Source organism: Protomyctophum parallelum (genome assembly GCF_964188405.1).
Source record: "Protomyctophum parallelum genome assembly, chromosome: 1".
NCBI lineage: Eukaryota > Metazoa > Chordata > Actinopteri > Myctophiformes > Myctophidae > Protomyctophum > Protomyctophum parallelum.
The window spans coordinates 70,298,887-70,316,296 of NC_139697.1; the positions used below are offsets into that span (position 1 = coordinate 70,298,887).

General features: G+C 43.8%; 1 protein-coding gene across 1 annotated transcript in view; it reads left to right on the forward strand.

Moving 5' to 3' along the window:
• The window catches only part of jakmip2 (janus kinase and microtubule interacting protein 2), a gene marked incomplete at its 3' end in the record, with an annotated part of 73,824 nt that overhangs the window by 26,445 nt on the left and 29,969 nt on the right, over nucleotides 1-17,410 (forward strand). The window contains exons 2-4 of the mRNA XM_083767779.1: nucleotides 1,921-2,172; nucleotides 7,161-7,415; nucleotides 8,195-8,437. Of these exons, the coding sequence (XP_083623905.1) occupies nucleotides 2,044-2,172; nucleotides 7,161-7,415; nucleotides 8,195-8,437 (627 nt within the window). The 5' untranslated portion in view covers nucleotides 1,921-2,043. The remainder of the gene's footprint in view (nucleotides 1-1,920; nucleotides 2,173-7,160; nucleotides 7,416-8,194; nucleotides 8,438-17,410) is intronic.

A 17,410-nucleotide genomic window follows, 5' to 3' on the forward strand; every position in this document is an offset into this window, starting at 1 on the left:
TTTGGGAACAAAGACCCTTCAGCTCCACTTAACGATCGAGCTCTTCGCTCAGTCAATAAGTACTTTAACTTGTGATGCTGGCGGTGAATAGTAATGCGCTTCTTCTGCTGCTAAGTAAACAGACTTCCTGAAATGACTCAGAATGTACTAAATGGTGAATTGTTATAGCACCTTTATCCAAGGCGCTTCACGTAGATTGTGCATTACATTCACCCATTCACAAACACACATTCATACGCCGATGCCGGCGGAAACCATGCAAGGCAGTAAACCTGCACATCAGGAGCAATTAGGGGTGCAGTGTCGTGCTCAAGGACACTGCAACACTAACTCTCTGGGAGTCCGGGTTCAAACTGGCAACCTTGTCAGTTATCATCCAGCCACTCTACCCCTGAGCCACCGCCACCGCCCCTAGACATTAACCATTGTCTTGAAGGGGTTGAAGATATAGTACAATTTTAAGAGAAGATCTTTTCATTTAAAACATTTGTCACCAAACGTTTCATGTCACATATAACACTAACTTCAGTCATATTTCTCGGAGCCACCATAAATCACTACAGGGGGAATTGACAGCGACAGCCCTATACCAGAAGCACTGGCACTGGTGCCGCAGTCTGGAATTGAACCGGGGTATTTGCGGAGGTGGGCCTGAGTTTTATTCAGTGGGGGAAAGCAGACAGTTTGTGTCACATACAGTATATGAATACTGTCCTGCTACTTGACTCTTCCTTCTACACACAAACATGTTCATGTCAAGGACCACTGAATTGATATGCATAAATTTGAAAAGATTTTATGCCAGTGAGTGACCCATAAGATTGTCAACATTATTGTCAAAATGTTTCGGAAATAGCAGATCCAGCAGCTCACAATGTGTCGCGATCTGCTATTTAGTGTGGTTGCCTGAAGGCAACCATACTATTGTTTTAGTGACCTTTTATTCTTTTTATAGATAAACTTTATTTTGTCGCGTTATACCTCCCACAGTTTTTGTCGCACGCACTCGAGCCATATGTCAAAACGACGGGCTACATCGGGAATCGTGTGCGTGTATTTTGCTAAGACATTTGTTGAATAGTTTAATTGATATGAATTAATTCGTGCATTAAATTGCCCCATAGACATGAATGGGAAAATGCAAAGACTCACTTTCAAGTATTTTTTCCTCTGAGACCGTAAGGGCTATACTTACAAGACTTGGAGGAGATAATAATTACTAAAATTAATTACCTTAGAAGTATATCGGTCGGCCTCATGGTGGCGCTATAACAGCCAACTTTACCTTTTGGGGTATAACTCTTGAACCGTAGGTCGTAAAATAAAAAAAAAAAATTCCCTGGATTCCTTGGGTCATGACACATCTCCCCATACAGGCCACGCCCATTTGCGTCTAGATAGATTTCCCGCCATTTTGAATTTTGTTCAAAACACACTTTTTGCTCCTCCTCCTACAGATTTTGACCAAATCTCACAAAAATCAGTACACATGATCTCGGGACCTATCCCATTAAAACAGCACAGACAGAATTTAGATCTTCTGTATCGTTCGGCCGTAATCGTCTTCCAAAGTTAGTGGGAGGGGCCTATTTTACAAAAAACGCCACAATTCACGCACGGAATGTCCGATCCATCCCAAATTTGAATCACAGGTCGAGGGTGGTTTCATCAACGCAGAGACAAAAGCGATTCCATTTTCGACGGGTGCGATGTGGGCAACCACACTTTGCAATTTCCCAGAATTGCCTCTTTCTAGTTTCAAACTGTTCCTCATTTTGCTGGACATCTGGAACCCCTTCGAGGACCCCTGGTGGTCGTCACGTGGCACCCCACTTTGAGGACCAGTGTGCTTGTATGCAACCCTGCCTCACTACTGGTGCCTTTTCTCACTGTCTGTGTCCCTATCTCTCCCCACCACAGCCCCCGACATCCAATAGGAGAATGAGGAAGAGGAGGAACTGGAAACTTCAGGAGGGCCTCGGAACGTTTCTGTGAAGTCTCAATGAAAGCATCGGAGGAGGGGGTCCTCTAGTGTTTGATTCAATGGCCAAGAAGGGGCGCACGAAGGGCGAGAAGCCCGAGGCGCTTATCTCTGCCCTCCAGGCAGCCAACGAAGATCTCAGGTCTAAGCTGACTGACATTCAGATCGAGCTGCACCAAGAAAAATGCAAGGTATGTGCGACAGGGAGAGAGCCCCGACCGATGGCAGATGTTTGGGTCTCATCCCGATTGTGGAGATTTTGTAAATCCATTTGCTTTGATTTGATTAAAGTAAGAAATATATAACCGGAAATGCATAAATTCACCATCTGCAAGCTTGTAGTTCTGCTATTTTATAATATGTTTGAACACATTTTCACCTATGCACATGTATGCACAAGAATATGGACACCAGATTGAAAAATAATTCATATGCAGATATCGTCACAAAAGTCACATCATTGCCAGACCAGTATGTTCTGGTTGTTGTGACACGTTTGGTTGCAGGTAGTCTCACGTAGCCCAGGCAACGATTCTAAAATCTCCGAATGCTATATAGAGTCTTGAAGTTTTCATTCTGCTATTGCACGCCATGCTTAGATGATTTAAATTTATATTAAGATACATTTGTGCGACTGCAAAGCGGAAACGGAAGTGGGGAGGAGGCTTCACTTCTGCTTTATGGCTTGCTCATGATCAGGGTTTTCGTTCTCCAGACTGTATGGTGGAAGAATTTGAAAATTGAGGCAACTGGCAGTCTGGCAACGCGAGACTAGGTTGCAGGGGACGGAGGACTGCAGGATTCTTGAATTAGCAAGGTCTTTATTTCAGAGCTTTACAGAATCATACAGCCATGCTGCTGCTTGCCATGCTGTGGTATAAACTGAAGAAGCTGTATCACTACACAGGGGAGAGCAGATGTTTAGTTTAGTTTAGTTTATTTAGGATCCCCATTAGCTGTTACACCTGGCAACAGCTTCCTGGGGTCCTCACAGAATAATATACTTACAAAAATTGAAATAAGAACAACATTACAGATATCACAAAATAAAAACATTAAAGCATAACAACCATGCAACAACCGTGCATTCACTCTAGATTACATTAAAATAAACAGAATTACAATTTACCATATATATAAAAAGTCCTTCAGTCTTTTCTTAAAATGCCTTTTACCCTTAATTTCTGTAATGCATACTGGTAGAGAGTTCCAGAAAGTCATTGCCCTGTACATGACTGTATTCTTCATTGCTTCAGTTCTTGGCTTAGGCACTGTAAATCGACCCATTGCAACATGTCTGGTTTTATGTATATGTCTATCGCTGGTATAATGAATATTTTTATATAAGCATTTTGGTTTTTTATTTGAACAAATGTTCCTAAAAAATCCAGCCAGACTGGCAGCTAATCTCTGCTCCACCAACAGCCATGACAGCTTCTGATGATTTAACAGTGTACTAGATCTAGTATTGCAGTTCAGGGCAAGGCGAGCTGCCTTATTCTGGGCTATTTGTAATTTACGCAGGTCCTTTTTAGCTGCATTGGACCACACAACTGGACAATAGTCAAGGTGGGATATCACTAGTGCCTGGATGACCTGGACAGCAGATGTTGGAGTTAAAAACTCAGCACCTCTCTTATCATGGACAAACCCCCTCCCATTTTCTTAGTTATGTTTTGAATATGAGTAGACCATGTTAGATGACTATCTAATGTAACCCCAAGTAGTTTTGTTTCATCTACCTGCTCAACTGCTAGATCGCTCAGATTCAGATTCAATTTGGGTTTTGACTTGAGCATATGCTGTGATCCAAATACAATGGATTTGGTCTTTGAGATGTTCAGGACCATCCTATTGTTCACCACCCACTCTGATATGTTCTGTAGTTCCTTGTTAAGAGCTACAGACAGATCTTCCACATTAGTGGCAGACATATACAAAGTAGTGTCGTCAGAATACATGGCTATATTGGCCCTGTCTAAGACCAGTGGCATGTCATTTGTAAATATAGTGAACAACAAAGGACCTAAGCAACTTCCTTGTGGAATTCCACAGTGAATATGTTTAGTGTCTGAGAGACTCCCATTATAGTATACTCTCTGTGATCTGCTGGATAAATAGCTTTTTATCCACCTTAGTGCAGATAAGGTAAAACCATAACATGAAAGTTTGTCAAGCAATAGATTGTGATCAATAATGTCGAACGCGGCACTAAAATCTAACAGTACAGACCCCACTAGTCTCTTAGAATCCACATTCATTAGACAGTCATCTATTAACTGTGTCAGTGCTGTACATGTAGAAAGCCCATCTCTATAGGCGTGTTGAAAGTCAGTATTTAACACATTCTCCGAGAAATATGATTGAATTTGGTTAAATACATATTTTTCCATTAATTTAGCAAGAACTGGCAGAATGCTAATAGGGCGGCTGTTAACTCCTGTGATGTTTGTTTTAGAATCTTTTGGTATTGGAATAACTTTAGCTTCCTTCCATATTTTGGCAAGCTTTGGTTAAAAATGTGAGTAATTGGATTAGTTACCAGGTGTACAGCGAGCTTCAGTAACTTGCCATCAAGGTTATCCAGGCCTGCAGACTTCTCACTGTGTATTGAAAGTAACAGTTTCTCCACCACCTCAGAGCTGATGGGTTCAAAACTAAACATACAGGACTTATTATTCATAATTGTGTCTGATATAGAGGAAACACAATGCACATCCTTACAAGACATATCCTTTCTTAACCTTTCTACTTTGCTGGTGAAGAAGTTGTTAAAGTATTGAGCTATGTCATATGGCTTAGTGATAAAAGCCCCATCCACCTCAATGAAGGAGGAAGCCCTATTAGAGCCCCTACCCAGAGCATTCTTAAAGTTTTTCCACAGCATTTTACTGTCCGATTTGATTTCATTTATCCTTGTTTGATAATAACATTTATTTTTCTTCCTATTCATTTTTGTAACATTATTTCTTGATTTACAATAGATCTGCCAGTCAGCCAGACTGCCAGATTCACTTGCCTTTTTCTTAGCAGTATTTCTTAAAGCCATGCAGTTTTTAATTTCATTATCAATCCAAGGTGCTCTTACAGATTTAACAGTATGTTTTCTAACTGGAGCATGCTTGTCAGCTATTGACAAAAATAACTGCATAAACAAATTCAAAGCTATCTCTGGATTTTCCTCTTCACCTACAGTATGCCATGGTATGTTTTCAAGTTCTTCTAGAAATGAGCCCTCCCTGAAGTTTTTAAAGGATCTTTTGTAAATTACCTTTGGAACCGCTTTTGGGATCTTTGCCTTTCTCGTAAAAGCTATTATGTTGTGGTCAGTGCATCCAAATTCAACAGAAATCACCTTTGAGCATAGATCAGCTGCATTTGTAAAGATATGATCAATACAGGTGGAGGAGATGCCATTTACTGTTATTTGTGTTCTTGTTGGCTTGTTTACTAACTGTGTTAAATTACATGTATCTGCAATAGCATGGAGGGTTTTCTTAAGTGAGCATGTTGGAGAGAACCAGTTAATATTCATATCTGCAAGTATATACAATTCCCTATTACTGTCTGATGCTCTGTCCACCATTTCACATACACTGCTTAGGTACTGAGAATTGGAATCCGGTGGTCTGTAACAGCAACACAGCAATATTGGTTTAATATTAGGCAAGTGGACTTGTAGCCATAGAGCTTCAATGTCACTAATCATCAGGTCATCTCTCCTCTTTACTGGAATATCATTTAAAATATAAAAAGCCACACCCCCACCATGAATATTTCTGTCTCCTGTAGATATTATACCCATGTACCATTAATTCCTTATCACATGTTTCATCTAAATGTGTCTCAGATATGGCAAGTATGTGAACATTGTTAGACATCAGCAGACTCTCAATTTCATATACTTGATTGCGTAGACTGCAGATATTAATATGTGCAATCTTTAACCCCTTCTTTGGTAGATTGAGTGACATTGAGTCGTCTGACTGCATATCCATAGGTTACTGTTCACCACCGACCCATAGGCCTCTACTAAAAGAGCCAGGGGGTCACCTTTGAGTCCCTGTAGAGTTGTCCATTTATATACAGCTTATCGACTGACAATGCCACTTTATGATCCAGGGCCCAGTTTTCTCTCATTATTGGTCGCAGTATTTTCCTTCTGTTATTGATCTCTGCTGGAAAGTGTTCATTTAGCCAAAGAGAGCTCCCTTTCAGTTTATTACCTCGGCTCTTCACCAATTCTTTCTGTTTGTAATGCTCAAAACAAGCTATTATTGGACGTGCTTTTCCATCCACAGGTCTGCCCATTCTGTGAACCCTAGAGAAGGTTATGTCTCTCACCACCTCAGGGGACATTTCGAGGTTGTTGGTCATAAAGTGTCTTACAGTTTCTTCAGGGTTGGCAGCGGCATTACCCTCTGCAATGCCAGCAAATATCAGATTATCTCTCATCGATCTGCACTGCAAATCCAATAATGTCTCTTTCATTTTCTTGTTATCCACGGTGTTAGAGATTACAGTTTGTTTTACCTTTTCTACCACACCTTTAAGGAAGGTATTTTCCTTTCTCAGGTCCTCAATCTGCTTTTGACTGAACTCCAGGCTGGTTCTCAGCTCACGGAGGTCATGTTGTAATGCGTCCAGTATATCCAACTTGCTCAGTCTGGCATTGATTGATTCAAACACTGATGCATCCACCTCCATGACACCACCCGGCTCACTCACACTCTCCGACCCAGGTTGATGGGATCGGAGTTGTTTCTTTGGCACAGGTTTATCAGCAACCTTTTCAGCTGCCCCTTTGTCACCACCTTTAGGCATCCCACAGCAGGTTGGAGGGTTTGCACAGTGTAGGCCTCAGATAGGCCCTGGCTTCAGCAGGAGAGGCTTCAGGTAGGCCTCAAACAGAATCCACCAAATATCACCTCAAGCAGTTGTCGATCCACAGCCACTTGTTGCCTTAAACCACTTGACTGCTAATATCAATATATTAAAATATATATTGACTAAAAATCTTTAAAAACAGTAGAAATATCTTTAAAATGTAGCAGCAGCAGCAACAGAGCATCCCTTGGGTGCAGCAAACAGGAAACAGGAAACGCAGGACAATGTGAATAAACGTTTATTTATAAATAAATACTAAAATCACAGGTTTTCATCTCCTTCCTTCCTGAAGGTGAACAAGCTGGAGCGCGACAAGGTGCAGGAGGTGAAGCGCGTGCGGGAGCAGGAGCAGCACCGCCACACGGCGACGCTGACGGAGCAGCGGGCCAAGTGGCACGAGGAGAAGCAGAAGGAGCTCCAGGCCCTCAGGGAGAGCCTGGGGCGCCAGCACGAGCTGGAGCTGGCGCGCCACGCCAAGATCAAAGACCAGGAGAACCAGCGGCTCAAGGCGGCGCTGAGTGCCATGCGAGACGGCAGCGGGGAGAAGGTACGCGTGCGTGCGTGTGTGCGTGTGCGTGTGCGTGTGTGTGTGTGTGTGCGTGTGTGTGTGTGTGTGTGTGTGTGTGTGTGTGTGTGTGTGTGTGTGTGTGTGTGTGTGTGTGTGTGTGGACCGCCGGGGGAGAGGGCACAAGTTGATGAATGACACGATTTCTACAGTATCTTATCTATTCTTACAGTACTATCTTCATTATTTATTGTGAAGAACTTTGTCGATGCCTTGGTTTCTTCCTCCCTTCTACATAGTTGATTGTTCACACACAAAGGAGTCGACTACTTCCTTGCTAGCTCTCTTCGCCGACTGAAGTCGACGACGTGTGACATTTCATGTACAGTAAATGGAAGTCTCTATAGTGTCGGACGGCAAAGATATGACTTATTTTTGTGGCATATATAATGCCATTTTAGTTACGCTTTAGCATATGGCTGCTGTTGGGTGGAAACCTTGTCCGTGTCCAAAACTGTTACTTTTCAGGAAATGAAACCAGATGTTTCAGAAATTGTGAAAATAAGATGATCTCCAAACTCACGATGAGCTTGTAGGTCGGCTATTTTCACTACTTTTGCGCGACACTTTCGTATGATGAAGTGGGACATTAAATGATGAAATCACATAAAAAGTTTGGAGACGCAAGATTTCTGCCCGACAGCAACGACATGTCAGTCGAACGCCACCGAGCGAACCTTTTGATCTATCGTAGCGCGTTAAAGCACGCTAATGCGGTCGCATCGTATATATCTCGTCCCGTCGACGCTCCCGTCCCACAGATACGCACGTCGCTGACGTTGGAGGCCAAGGAGGACGCGCGGCGGTTCTTCGACGTGGAGCGCGTGCGGCTCCTCCAGGAGATCCAGGAGATGAAGAGCACCAAGAAGCAGACGGACGAGGCGCTCAGCACCATGATCCAGTCCGACAAGATGAAGGCAGGCGACCTGCGGGTGGAGCACCAGCAGCACCAGGAGCAGATCTCCAAGATCAAGTGGGACTGCGAGAAGGACATCCGTAGGCTGGTACGTACAGTATGGTGACTGTGTGTGTAGCCATGCCTCTGGTACGTACAGTATGGTGACTGTGTGTGTGTAGCCATGCCTCTGGTACGTACAGTATGGTGACTGTGTGTGTGTAGCCATGCCTCTGGTATGTACAGTATGGTGACTGTGTGTGTGTAGCCATGCCTCTGGTATGTACAGTATGGTGACTGTGTGTGTGTAGCCATGCCTCTGGTATGTACAGTATGGTGACTGTGTGTGTGTGTGTAGTCATGCCTCTGGTACGTACAGTATGGTGACTGTGTGTGTGTAGCCATGCCTCTGGTACGTACAGTATGGTGACTGTGTGTGTGTAGCCATGCCTCTGGTACGTACAGTATGGTGACTGTGTGTGTAGCCATGTCTCTGGTACGTACAGTATGGTGACTGTGTGTGTGTATCCATGTCTCTGGTACGTACAGTATGGTGACTGTGTGTGTATCCATGTCTCTGGTACATACAGTATGGTGACTGTGTGTGTAGCCATGCCTCTGGTACGTACAGTATGGTGACTGTGTGTGTGTGTAGTCATGCCTCTGGTATGTACAGTATGGTGACTGTGTGTGTAGCCATGCCTCTGGTACATACAGTATGGTGACTGTGTGTGTGTAGCCATGCCTCTGTTACGTACAGTATGGTGACTGTGTGTGTAGCCATGCCTCTGTTACGTACAGTATGGTGACTGTGTGTGTAGCCATGTCTCTGGTATGTACAGTATGGTGACTGTGTGTGTAGCCATGCCTCTGGTATGTACAGTATGGTGACTGTGTGTGTGTAGCCATGCCTCTGGTATGTACAGTATGGTGACTGTGTGTGTGTAGCCATGTCTCTGGTATGTACAGTATGGTGACTGTGTGTGTGTAGCCATGCCTCTGGTATGTACAGTATGGTGACTGTGTGTGTGTAGCCATGTCTCTGGTACGTACAGTATGGTGACTGTGTGTGTGTAGCCATGTCTCTGGTATGTACAGTATGGTGACTGTGTGTGTGTAGCCATGCCTCTGGTACGTACAGTATGGTGACTGTGTGTGTGTAGTCATGCCTCTGGTACGTACAGTATGGTGACTGTGTGTTTGTAGCCATGCCTCTGGTATGTACAGTATGGTGACTGTGTGTTTGTAGCCATGCCTCTGGTATGTACAGTATGGTGACTGTGTGTGTGTAGCCATGCCTCTGGTATGTACAGTATGGTGACTGTGTGTGTGTAGCTATGCCTCTGGTATGTACAGTATGGTGACTGTGTGTGTGTAGCCATGTCTCTGGTATGTACAGTAAGGTGACTGTGTGTGTGTAGCCATGCCTCTGGTACGTACAGTATGGTGACTGTGTGTGTGTAGCCATGCCTCTGGTATGTACAGTATGGTGACTGTGTGTGTGTAGCCATGCCTCTGGTACGTACAGTATGGTGACTGTGTGTGTGTAGCCATGCCTCTGGTATGTACAGTATGGTGACTGTGTGTGTGTAGCCATGCCTCTGGTATGTACAGTATGGTGACTGTGTGTGTGTAGCTATGCCTCTGGTATGTACAGTATGGTGACTGTGTGTGTGTAGCTATGCCTCTGGTACGTACAGTATGGTGACTGTGTGTGTAGCCATGCCTCTGGTACGTACAGTATGGTGACTGTGTGTGTGTAGTCATGCCTCTGGTATGTACAGTATGGTGACTGTGTGTGTGTAGTCATGCCTCTGGTACGTACAGTATGGTGACTGTGTGTGTAGCCATGCCTCTGGTACATACAGTATGGTGACTGTGTGTGTGTAGCCATGCCTCTGGTACGTACAGTATGGTGACTGTGTGTGTAGTCATGCCTCTGGTATGTACAGTAAGGTGACTGTGTGTGTGTAGCCATGCCTCTGGTATGTACAGTATGGTGACTGTGTGTGTGTGTAGCCATGCCTCTGGTATGTACAGTATGGTGACTGTGTGTGTGTAGCCATGCCTCTGGTATGTACAGTAAGGTGACTGTGTGTGTGTAGCCATGTCTCTGGTATGTACAGTATGGTGACTGTGTGTGTGTAGCCATGCCTCTGGTATGTACAGTATGGTGACTGTGTGTGTGTAGCCATGCCTCTGGTATGTACAGTATGGTGACTGTGTGTGTGTAGCCATGCCTCTGGTATGTACAGTATGGTGACTGTGTGTGTAGCCATGCCTCTGGTACGTACAGTATGGTGACTGTGTGTGTGTAGCTATGCCTCTGGTATGTACAGTATGGTGACTGTGTGTGTGTAGTCATGCCTCTGGTATGTACAGTATGGTGACTGTGTGTGTAGCCATGTCTCTGGTATGTACAGTATGGTGACTGTGTGTGTGTAGCCATGTCTCTGGTACGTACAGTATGGTGACTGTGTGTGTGTAGCCATGTCTCTGGTACGTACAGTATGGTGACTGTGTGTGTGTAGCTATGCCTCTGGTATGTACAGTATGGTGACTGTGTGTGTGTAGCCATGCCTCTGGTACGTACAGTATGGTGACTGTGTGTGTGTAGCCATGTCTCTGGTACGTACAGTATGGTGACTGTGTGTGTGTAGCCATGTCTCTGGTACGTACAGTATGGTGACTGTGTGTGTGTAGCCATGCCTCTGGTATGTACAGTATGGTGACTGTGTGTGTGTGTGTAGCCATGTCTCTGGTATGTACAGTATGGTGACTGTGTGTGTGTAGCTATGCCTCTGGTATGTACAGTATGGTGACTGTGTGTGTGTAGCCATGCCTCTGGTACGTACAGTATGGTGACTGTGTGTGTGTAGCCATGTCTCTGGTATGTACAGTATGGTGACTGTGTGTGTGTAGCTATGCCTCTGGTATGTACAGTATGGTGACTGTGTGTGTGTAGCCATGCCTCTGGTACGTACAGTATGGTGACTGTGTGTGTGTAGCCATGTCTCTGGTATGTACAGTATGGTGACTGTGTGTGTGTAGCCATGCCTCTGGTATGTACAGTATGGTGACTGTGTGTGTGTAGCCATGCCTCTGGTACGTACAGTATGGTGACTGTGTGTGTGTAGCTATGCCTCTGGTACGTACAGTATGGTGACTGTGTGTGTGTAGCCATGTCTCTGGTACGTACAGTATGGTGACTGTGTGTGTGTAGTCATGCCTCTGGTATGTACAGTATGGTGACTGTGTGTGTGTGTAGCCATGTCTCTGGTATGTACAGTATGGTGACTGTGTGTGTGTAGCCATGTCTCTGGTATGTACAGTATGGTGACTGTGTGTGTGTAGCCATGCCTCTGGTACGTACAGTATGGTGACTGTGTGTGTGTAGCCATGCCTCTGGTACGTACAGTATGGTGACTGTGTGTGTGTAGCTATGCCTCTGGTATGTACAGTATGGTGACTGTGTGTGTGTAGCTATGCCTCTGGTATGTACAGTATGGTGACTGTGTGTGTGTAGCCATGCCTCTGGTACGTACAGTATGGTGACTGTGTGTGTGTAGCTATGCCTCTGGTATGTACAGTATGGTGACTGTGTGTGTGTAGCCATGCCTCTGCTCCTATGCAAAGCAGGTGCTTCATTGATTGTATACTTAATTGATTTGTGTTGATTTGTATTGTATTTATTTTTGCCTTCGCACGTACAAACTATCTCAGAACTTAACCCATTCTGACCTGAGATCAGATTCTAAATATGTCTTCTAAATCCTGACAGTTTTCTGAAAAAGCTATGTTTCTATGTCAGTCGTTCTTCGATTTTTCAAAAATAGCAGACCTACAAGCTAGTAGCGCGCCACTCGGTGGCACGCTATGAGCTTGTAGATCTGCTATTTTTCAATAGCTAAAGCACAACATGATGCACCATGCACCATGTCTCGTCTGTCCTCACGTTATCTCTTCCTTGCATGCCTGCTTATCATCCGTCTGTCTGTCTTCGACCTAGATTAAATCATCCATTTTACTGTTGTCTAATTCTAAATGCATCTGCAGTACTCTAACCCAAAGTAAAATTATCTCCACTCATTATATTCAATTGTATTTTGTATCATATCTATTCAGAATGGGACTGAATATATCAGAGTATTTTGTTGATCCATCTTTTTGAGTGGTGCAACCACTCCAAGGAACAGCAATGTCCGTGTTCACCTATGTGTTCACCTATGTGTCCGCCTATGTATGTGTTAATGAGCACCAGTATGACTATTCGTACCAGTAGGGGCTCTGTTGTGCCAGAAACAGAGAGAGAGATAGTGCTGCAGGTGCTGCACTGTTGCTTGCTAATGAGAGAGAGAGAGAGAGAGAGAGAGAGGAGGGGGGAGGGGAGTTGCACCACTCAGTTCACATCAGTGTGATTTTTCCTACTCGCTTGAAAACACAGTTGGATTTTGTAATTCGGCCCATTTAAAGCTGCCCATTATCCCTGCTGCTTCCGTTTTTGTTAGGGAAGGTAGTTTCATTTTCCTCTTCAGAGAAACATGGATGCAGCCGCCTTGCTACGATGCTGCAAACTGCGTGCTGCCTTGTGCATATGAGTCAGGGAAATAAGGAACCTTATACAACTAGATTTGGAGTTTAGTGTAACATCTAGAGGCCGAATGTTGTCTACATACACAACACCTTTAACAGGTTCCGTCCATCCGACGTGTCCACACGCCCTAGGGAATCCAACCGACGGATTCGCATCTTCAATGATATCAGGCCAGAGAATAATAATATTTATATATATATTTTTAGTAGGCCACCGTACGCTTCGCTCTTCGTAACCAGCAGTCCCGGTTACTTCCTAGTGTACCGCGGCCTCGTCTCTCCTAATCTAGAGCGCTCTCCGTGGTTTTGATCTGATGGATGGCTCCTATGTTGAAGGAATCCCAGGGCTGATTGTGTTAACGTGTACATTTGTCGTGGAAGTTTAGAGATAAACATTGTAAGAATACTCCAAGTGTTTTATGACGTCACTGCCCATGTGGTGAATGCCTTGTGGCTATGTTGGGGGTTGTCGTGTGGGAGAAGAGAAGAGCTATAAAAGCTGTCGTTGGTTGTCAATCTGGGTGCCAGACTGGGTTTTCCATACATGGGGTTGGTTCATGTAAGTCTTGTCTCCTTGCTCGAGTAAAATCTCTATACTCTATAACTCCGAATTCTTGTGTTGCCTCATTATTCATTGTTGTGATTTGGTTTTGAGCATATGTCCACAGATTCCAGTACAATTTGGAGGTTCCACCGAGATGTGCTGTGCTTGGCGGGTCGGCCCGGTGGGGTAAAGTTCTGTCTTTCGGCTGGGCCGACGTCGCGCAAGTGAGTATATGGGTCTGTTTGGATGTTCAGAAAATGAGGTATTGCTTGAAACGGTGAGAATTAGTGTTGATGCTAGCCTGGGGTCATGCTGTGAGATAATTACCCCTGTGATTGGTTTATTGTTTATTTGCTATTCCGAGTGTGACGGCTCATGTTACAGACAGGAGAGTAAGTACATTATGAAGCCATTGTAGAAATTAACCAAAGCTAGGTGGTCCCCTATTATGAATGTAAAGGATTACTTCCAGGATAGTTACCTTGTAGCATTTCTATGGTTGTTTGTTTTTTGAGTTACGGTTTGATACTGTCAATAGTTTTCTAATTTCCTTATTTTACACTTTCCTGTGTGGATGGTGTGAGAGAGACAGTATTGAATGTTGTCCTTGAAGTGAGTTTATACTCATTCTGTGGGGACAGTATGCAAATGAGTATGCATGTCTGTGACTAAGGGAGAGGAGCATGAGTGTGTCACAGTGTGACTGTGTGAAAGTTTAGTGTCTAGTGTCTATATCCACTATTTAGTGGATATGATGGACAGGAGTAAATCCCCAAGAGAAATATTCAGTTTCATGCAAGGATATTTTGAAGATTAAAAAAAATATATATTGGACTGTGTAAGAAATTGTGGACATGTCAGATTGAGAATAATAGTATGTTGTTGATTGAGAAAAGGAAAAGCAATAGTGACAGATAATAGTATGTTGTTAATGTCAAACTGGTTGAGGTTTAAGATAAAAGCATGTGGGCCGAACTATAAATACCTCTTGCCTTGGTAAAAATAGGAGGTTAAAGAAATGCGGATGGAAGGATAAGGTTAGGCTATAGTGCTGTATTGTTACAGCAACAGGGTGACAGATGAGACCAGTTGCATACTACTCAAAGCAGCTTTCAGCTGCTACAGCTGGTCAAAGTTTCTTCATCTTTGGTGGCATATAGACAAGAACTGTCTTGGTTCCACATGCAGTCACGTCCAAAAGTAACTATGGTTCAAATCGACATGCACCGGTATGTGCCCCCAGGTGTCGGCCTCGGCCATATCTCCCAGCTGGTGATTGTCCCAGTGACCCCAGAGGGGGGGTAGTAGTGGTTAGTTGAAATAGTCAACAGGAAGAAACAGCTGGTGGTCTATATAGGAAGAAAATCAGTGCTCACAGCGTCTCTCTCACTGTCAACCCCACTGTCACAGAGACGGAGCAGCTGGGTGTTGCCATGTCCGCTTATTATAAGCGCTTTTGGGCTTGTATTATAATAGCCTAGTCAGGCTTCTTTTGGGCTTGTTTCAATAGACATGGCTGCTTGCTTCTCTTCCAAAATCTGGCAACACTGCCAGTTGGGAGGGTCTTGTCACAATCACTAGTTAGTGAATGCAGAGATGAATAAACCAGATATGCCGACATGAAAAACTACATTTAATGAGCATGTAACAGTATTATGAGATTATTTGAAGGACAGGAACCCAAAAGTTAAAATACGGGAGGGGACATAACAGCTACAACTACAAATTGCAAAATTTAGTATGCAAAGGATTGCAATATTATGGAAAGATAAATGTACAACTGTCAACAAAGCTTCATCCTGTTCCGTTGAGAAGAGGATACCACGATCAAATCCAACCTACTGGTTTTGTTTTTTTCCAGTATGAAGAGGGTTGATACAACGTACTGAACATTGAACATTGGTCACTAAATGGACATTGATGAACTGACATTGTGAGATGGAAAACACTGGCGGACTGGGAATCGCTGAAAAACTGGGAGTACGATTCTTGAACCAACCTGCTTGTGACAACTGAGTGCAAAGGAAGCTATTTTTGTGACTGATTGTGTTTCTCTGCAGTGATGGAGGGATGAGGTGAAGCTGACAGGTGTACATTGGGATCAAAATGATAGTGAGTGAGTAGAGTTGCGTTTGTGTAGTTGTAGCTGCTATGGAAAACAGTAGGTTGTGGTTGCTGTGAGTGACAGGACGTAAACTTATCTTAAAAGAGAACTGGGGGGTTCCAGCTGTCGCAAGGCACTTGTCTGAGTTCCTCCGACATGGTTAATAGTGGAGACAGTAAAACCCCCCCCTGAATGTTAATGATTTTACAACTTGTTCAAGGCATAATCAGCTGCTCAGAGCTAGGCTTGCTGAGCCATGAGGCCATAAGGCCCAGGAGCTTAACTCCTGTTTCTGTAGCGTGAGGCATCTGATGTACAAGTACACCCCCTGGACATGACGCTAGTGTGTCGCGGGAACTTGCCCAGTCCAATTATTGATGCTGAGTGTCAAGCAGGGAGGCATTGGGTCCCATTTTTACAGTCTTTGGTATGTCCCGGCCAGGGATTGAACCCAACCTCCCAGTCTCAGGGCGGACAACCTAACCACAAGGCCACTGAACTGAGGTGGTCAGAGTTTAGATATTACAATACTAATAAATTAGTGCAGTTCAATAGTACAGTATTACATGAGAAATAGGTATGTGTGTGCACTCAAATAAGAAGTTGAACAGTTAGAATTCTACTGCAGTCATATAGGTCACGTCGAGGTAAAATAATCAGTCACTATCCATACAGTATCAGAAGGAAATTGGTTTGCAGACTCTATGGAAAAAAGGCAGCTGAGTCTAAGACAGGGGCGCTGCAGATGTTTCTTGATTCCGCTGGGAAAGCGGCGGTGTACCATTTTGCGGAAATGTTGGATCAAAATCCGTCACATAATCACAAAATGGGGTTGTATAGTGATCCGTCCCTGTTATGTCATCAACAATGGAACAGAGTAAAATCAGTCAAACCCTACATTGTATTGGATCGGTTAGAGAATTAATTAGGATAAGTACAGTATATTGAGGCCTAGTTTTGTTAAATAACAAGTGATTTGAATAGTATTAGTGTAATGTGTGTCACAGAAGCGGAAAGTGTTTTCGGCATCAACCCTTCAATACAGTTCAGTCAGACAACTCAAGGAGGATGTAATATATATATTTATTGATGTAAGATAATCAATGCAATATATCTGTTATGGTTTGGCGATGTATTGGATCTGTTTTTTTAGGTACTCAGGTCAAGCGCATCAGTCCCGACCATAGGGACTCTGAAACCCCCGTACCTAAACAGTAGATCCAAAACGAAAGCAGAATTGAGTGCAGGTTGTGTGACAGCAGCACGCTGATACAACAACAGTAAGCGAGCAAGAAGGAGGATGAATGCAAAACCTTCGGTTAAAAATAGCCGGTATGAGAGATTGGGTGAGCTGTGATTGGCTGAATGAATCATGTGGATGAGAGCCTGATGCTGCAGTGGTCCAATTAACGGCCAGCGCGCTGACTGAGGTTCCCTGACTGAACTTGCTCTGTGCATGTCTATGACAGGCAAATGCTCATTAGTAAGAGCGATGCAATTTAAATAAGTAAAATAAATAAGGGAAAGACACTGACATCAGGACAAGAAAATAATAGTGATTATGACTACTATTGTGTGAGTTAAATGTAAAACATACTGTACTAGGATAACCTGTTTACATGGTCAGAATATGATCAAGCCGGAATAAGCTAGGCTTATTAAAAATAGGCTAGGCTTATATTTATGAGTTATACATTGTTCGATTATTCAAAAGGTCCGATAAGGGGCTGTATACCACAGATTAGATAGAACTAAGTTAGGGAAGGGTTATGGACCTCTGTTGATCTGACTACATATGGCCGGTGTGAACATTTTTAAAATAATGGTTGATGCTCTGTAAG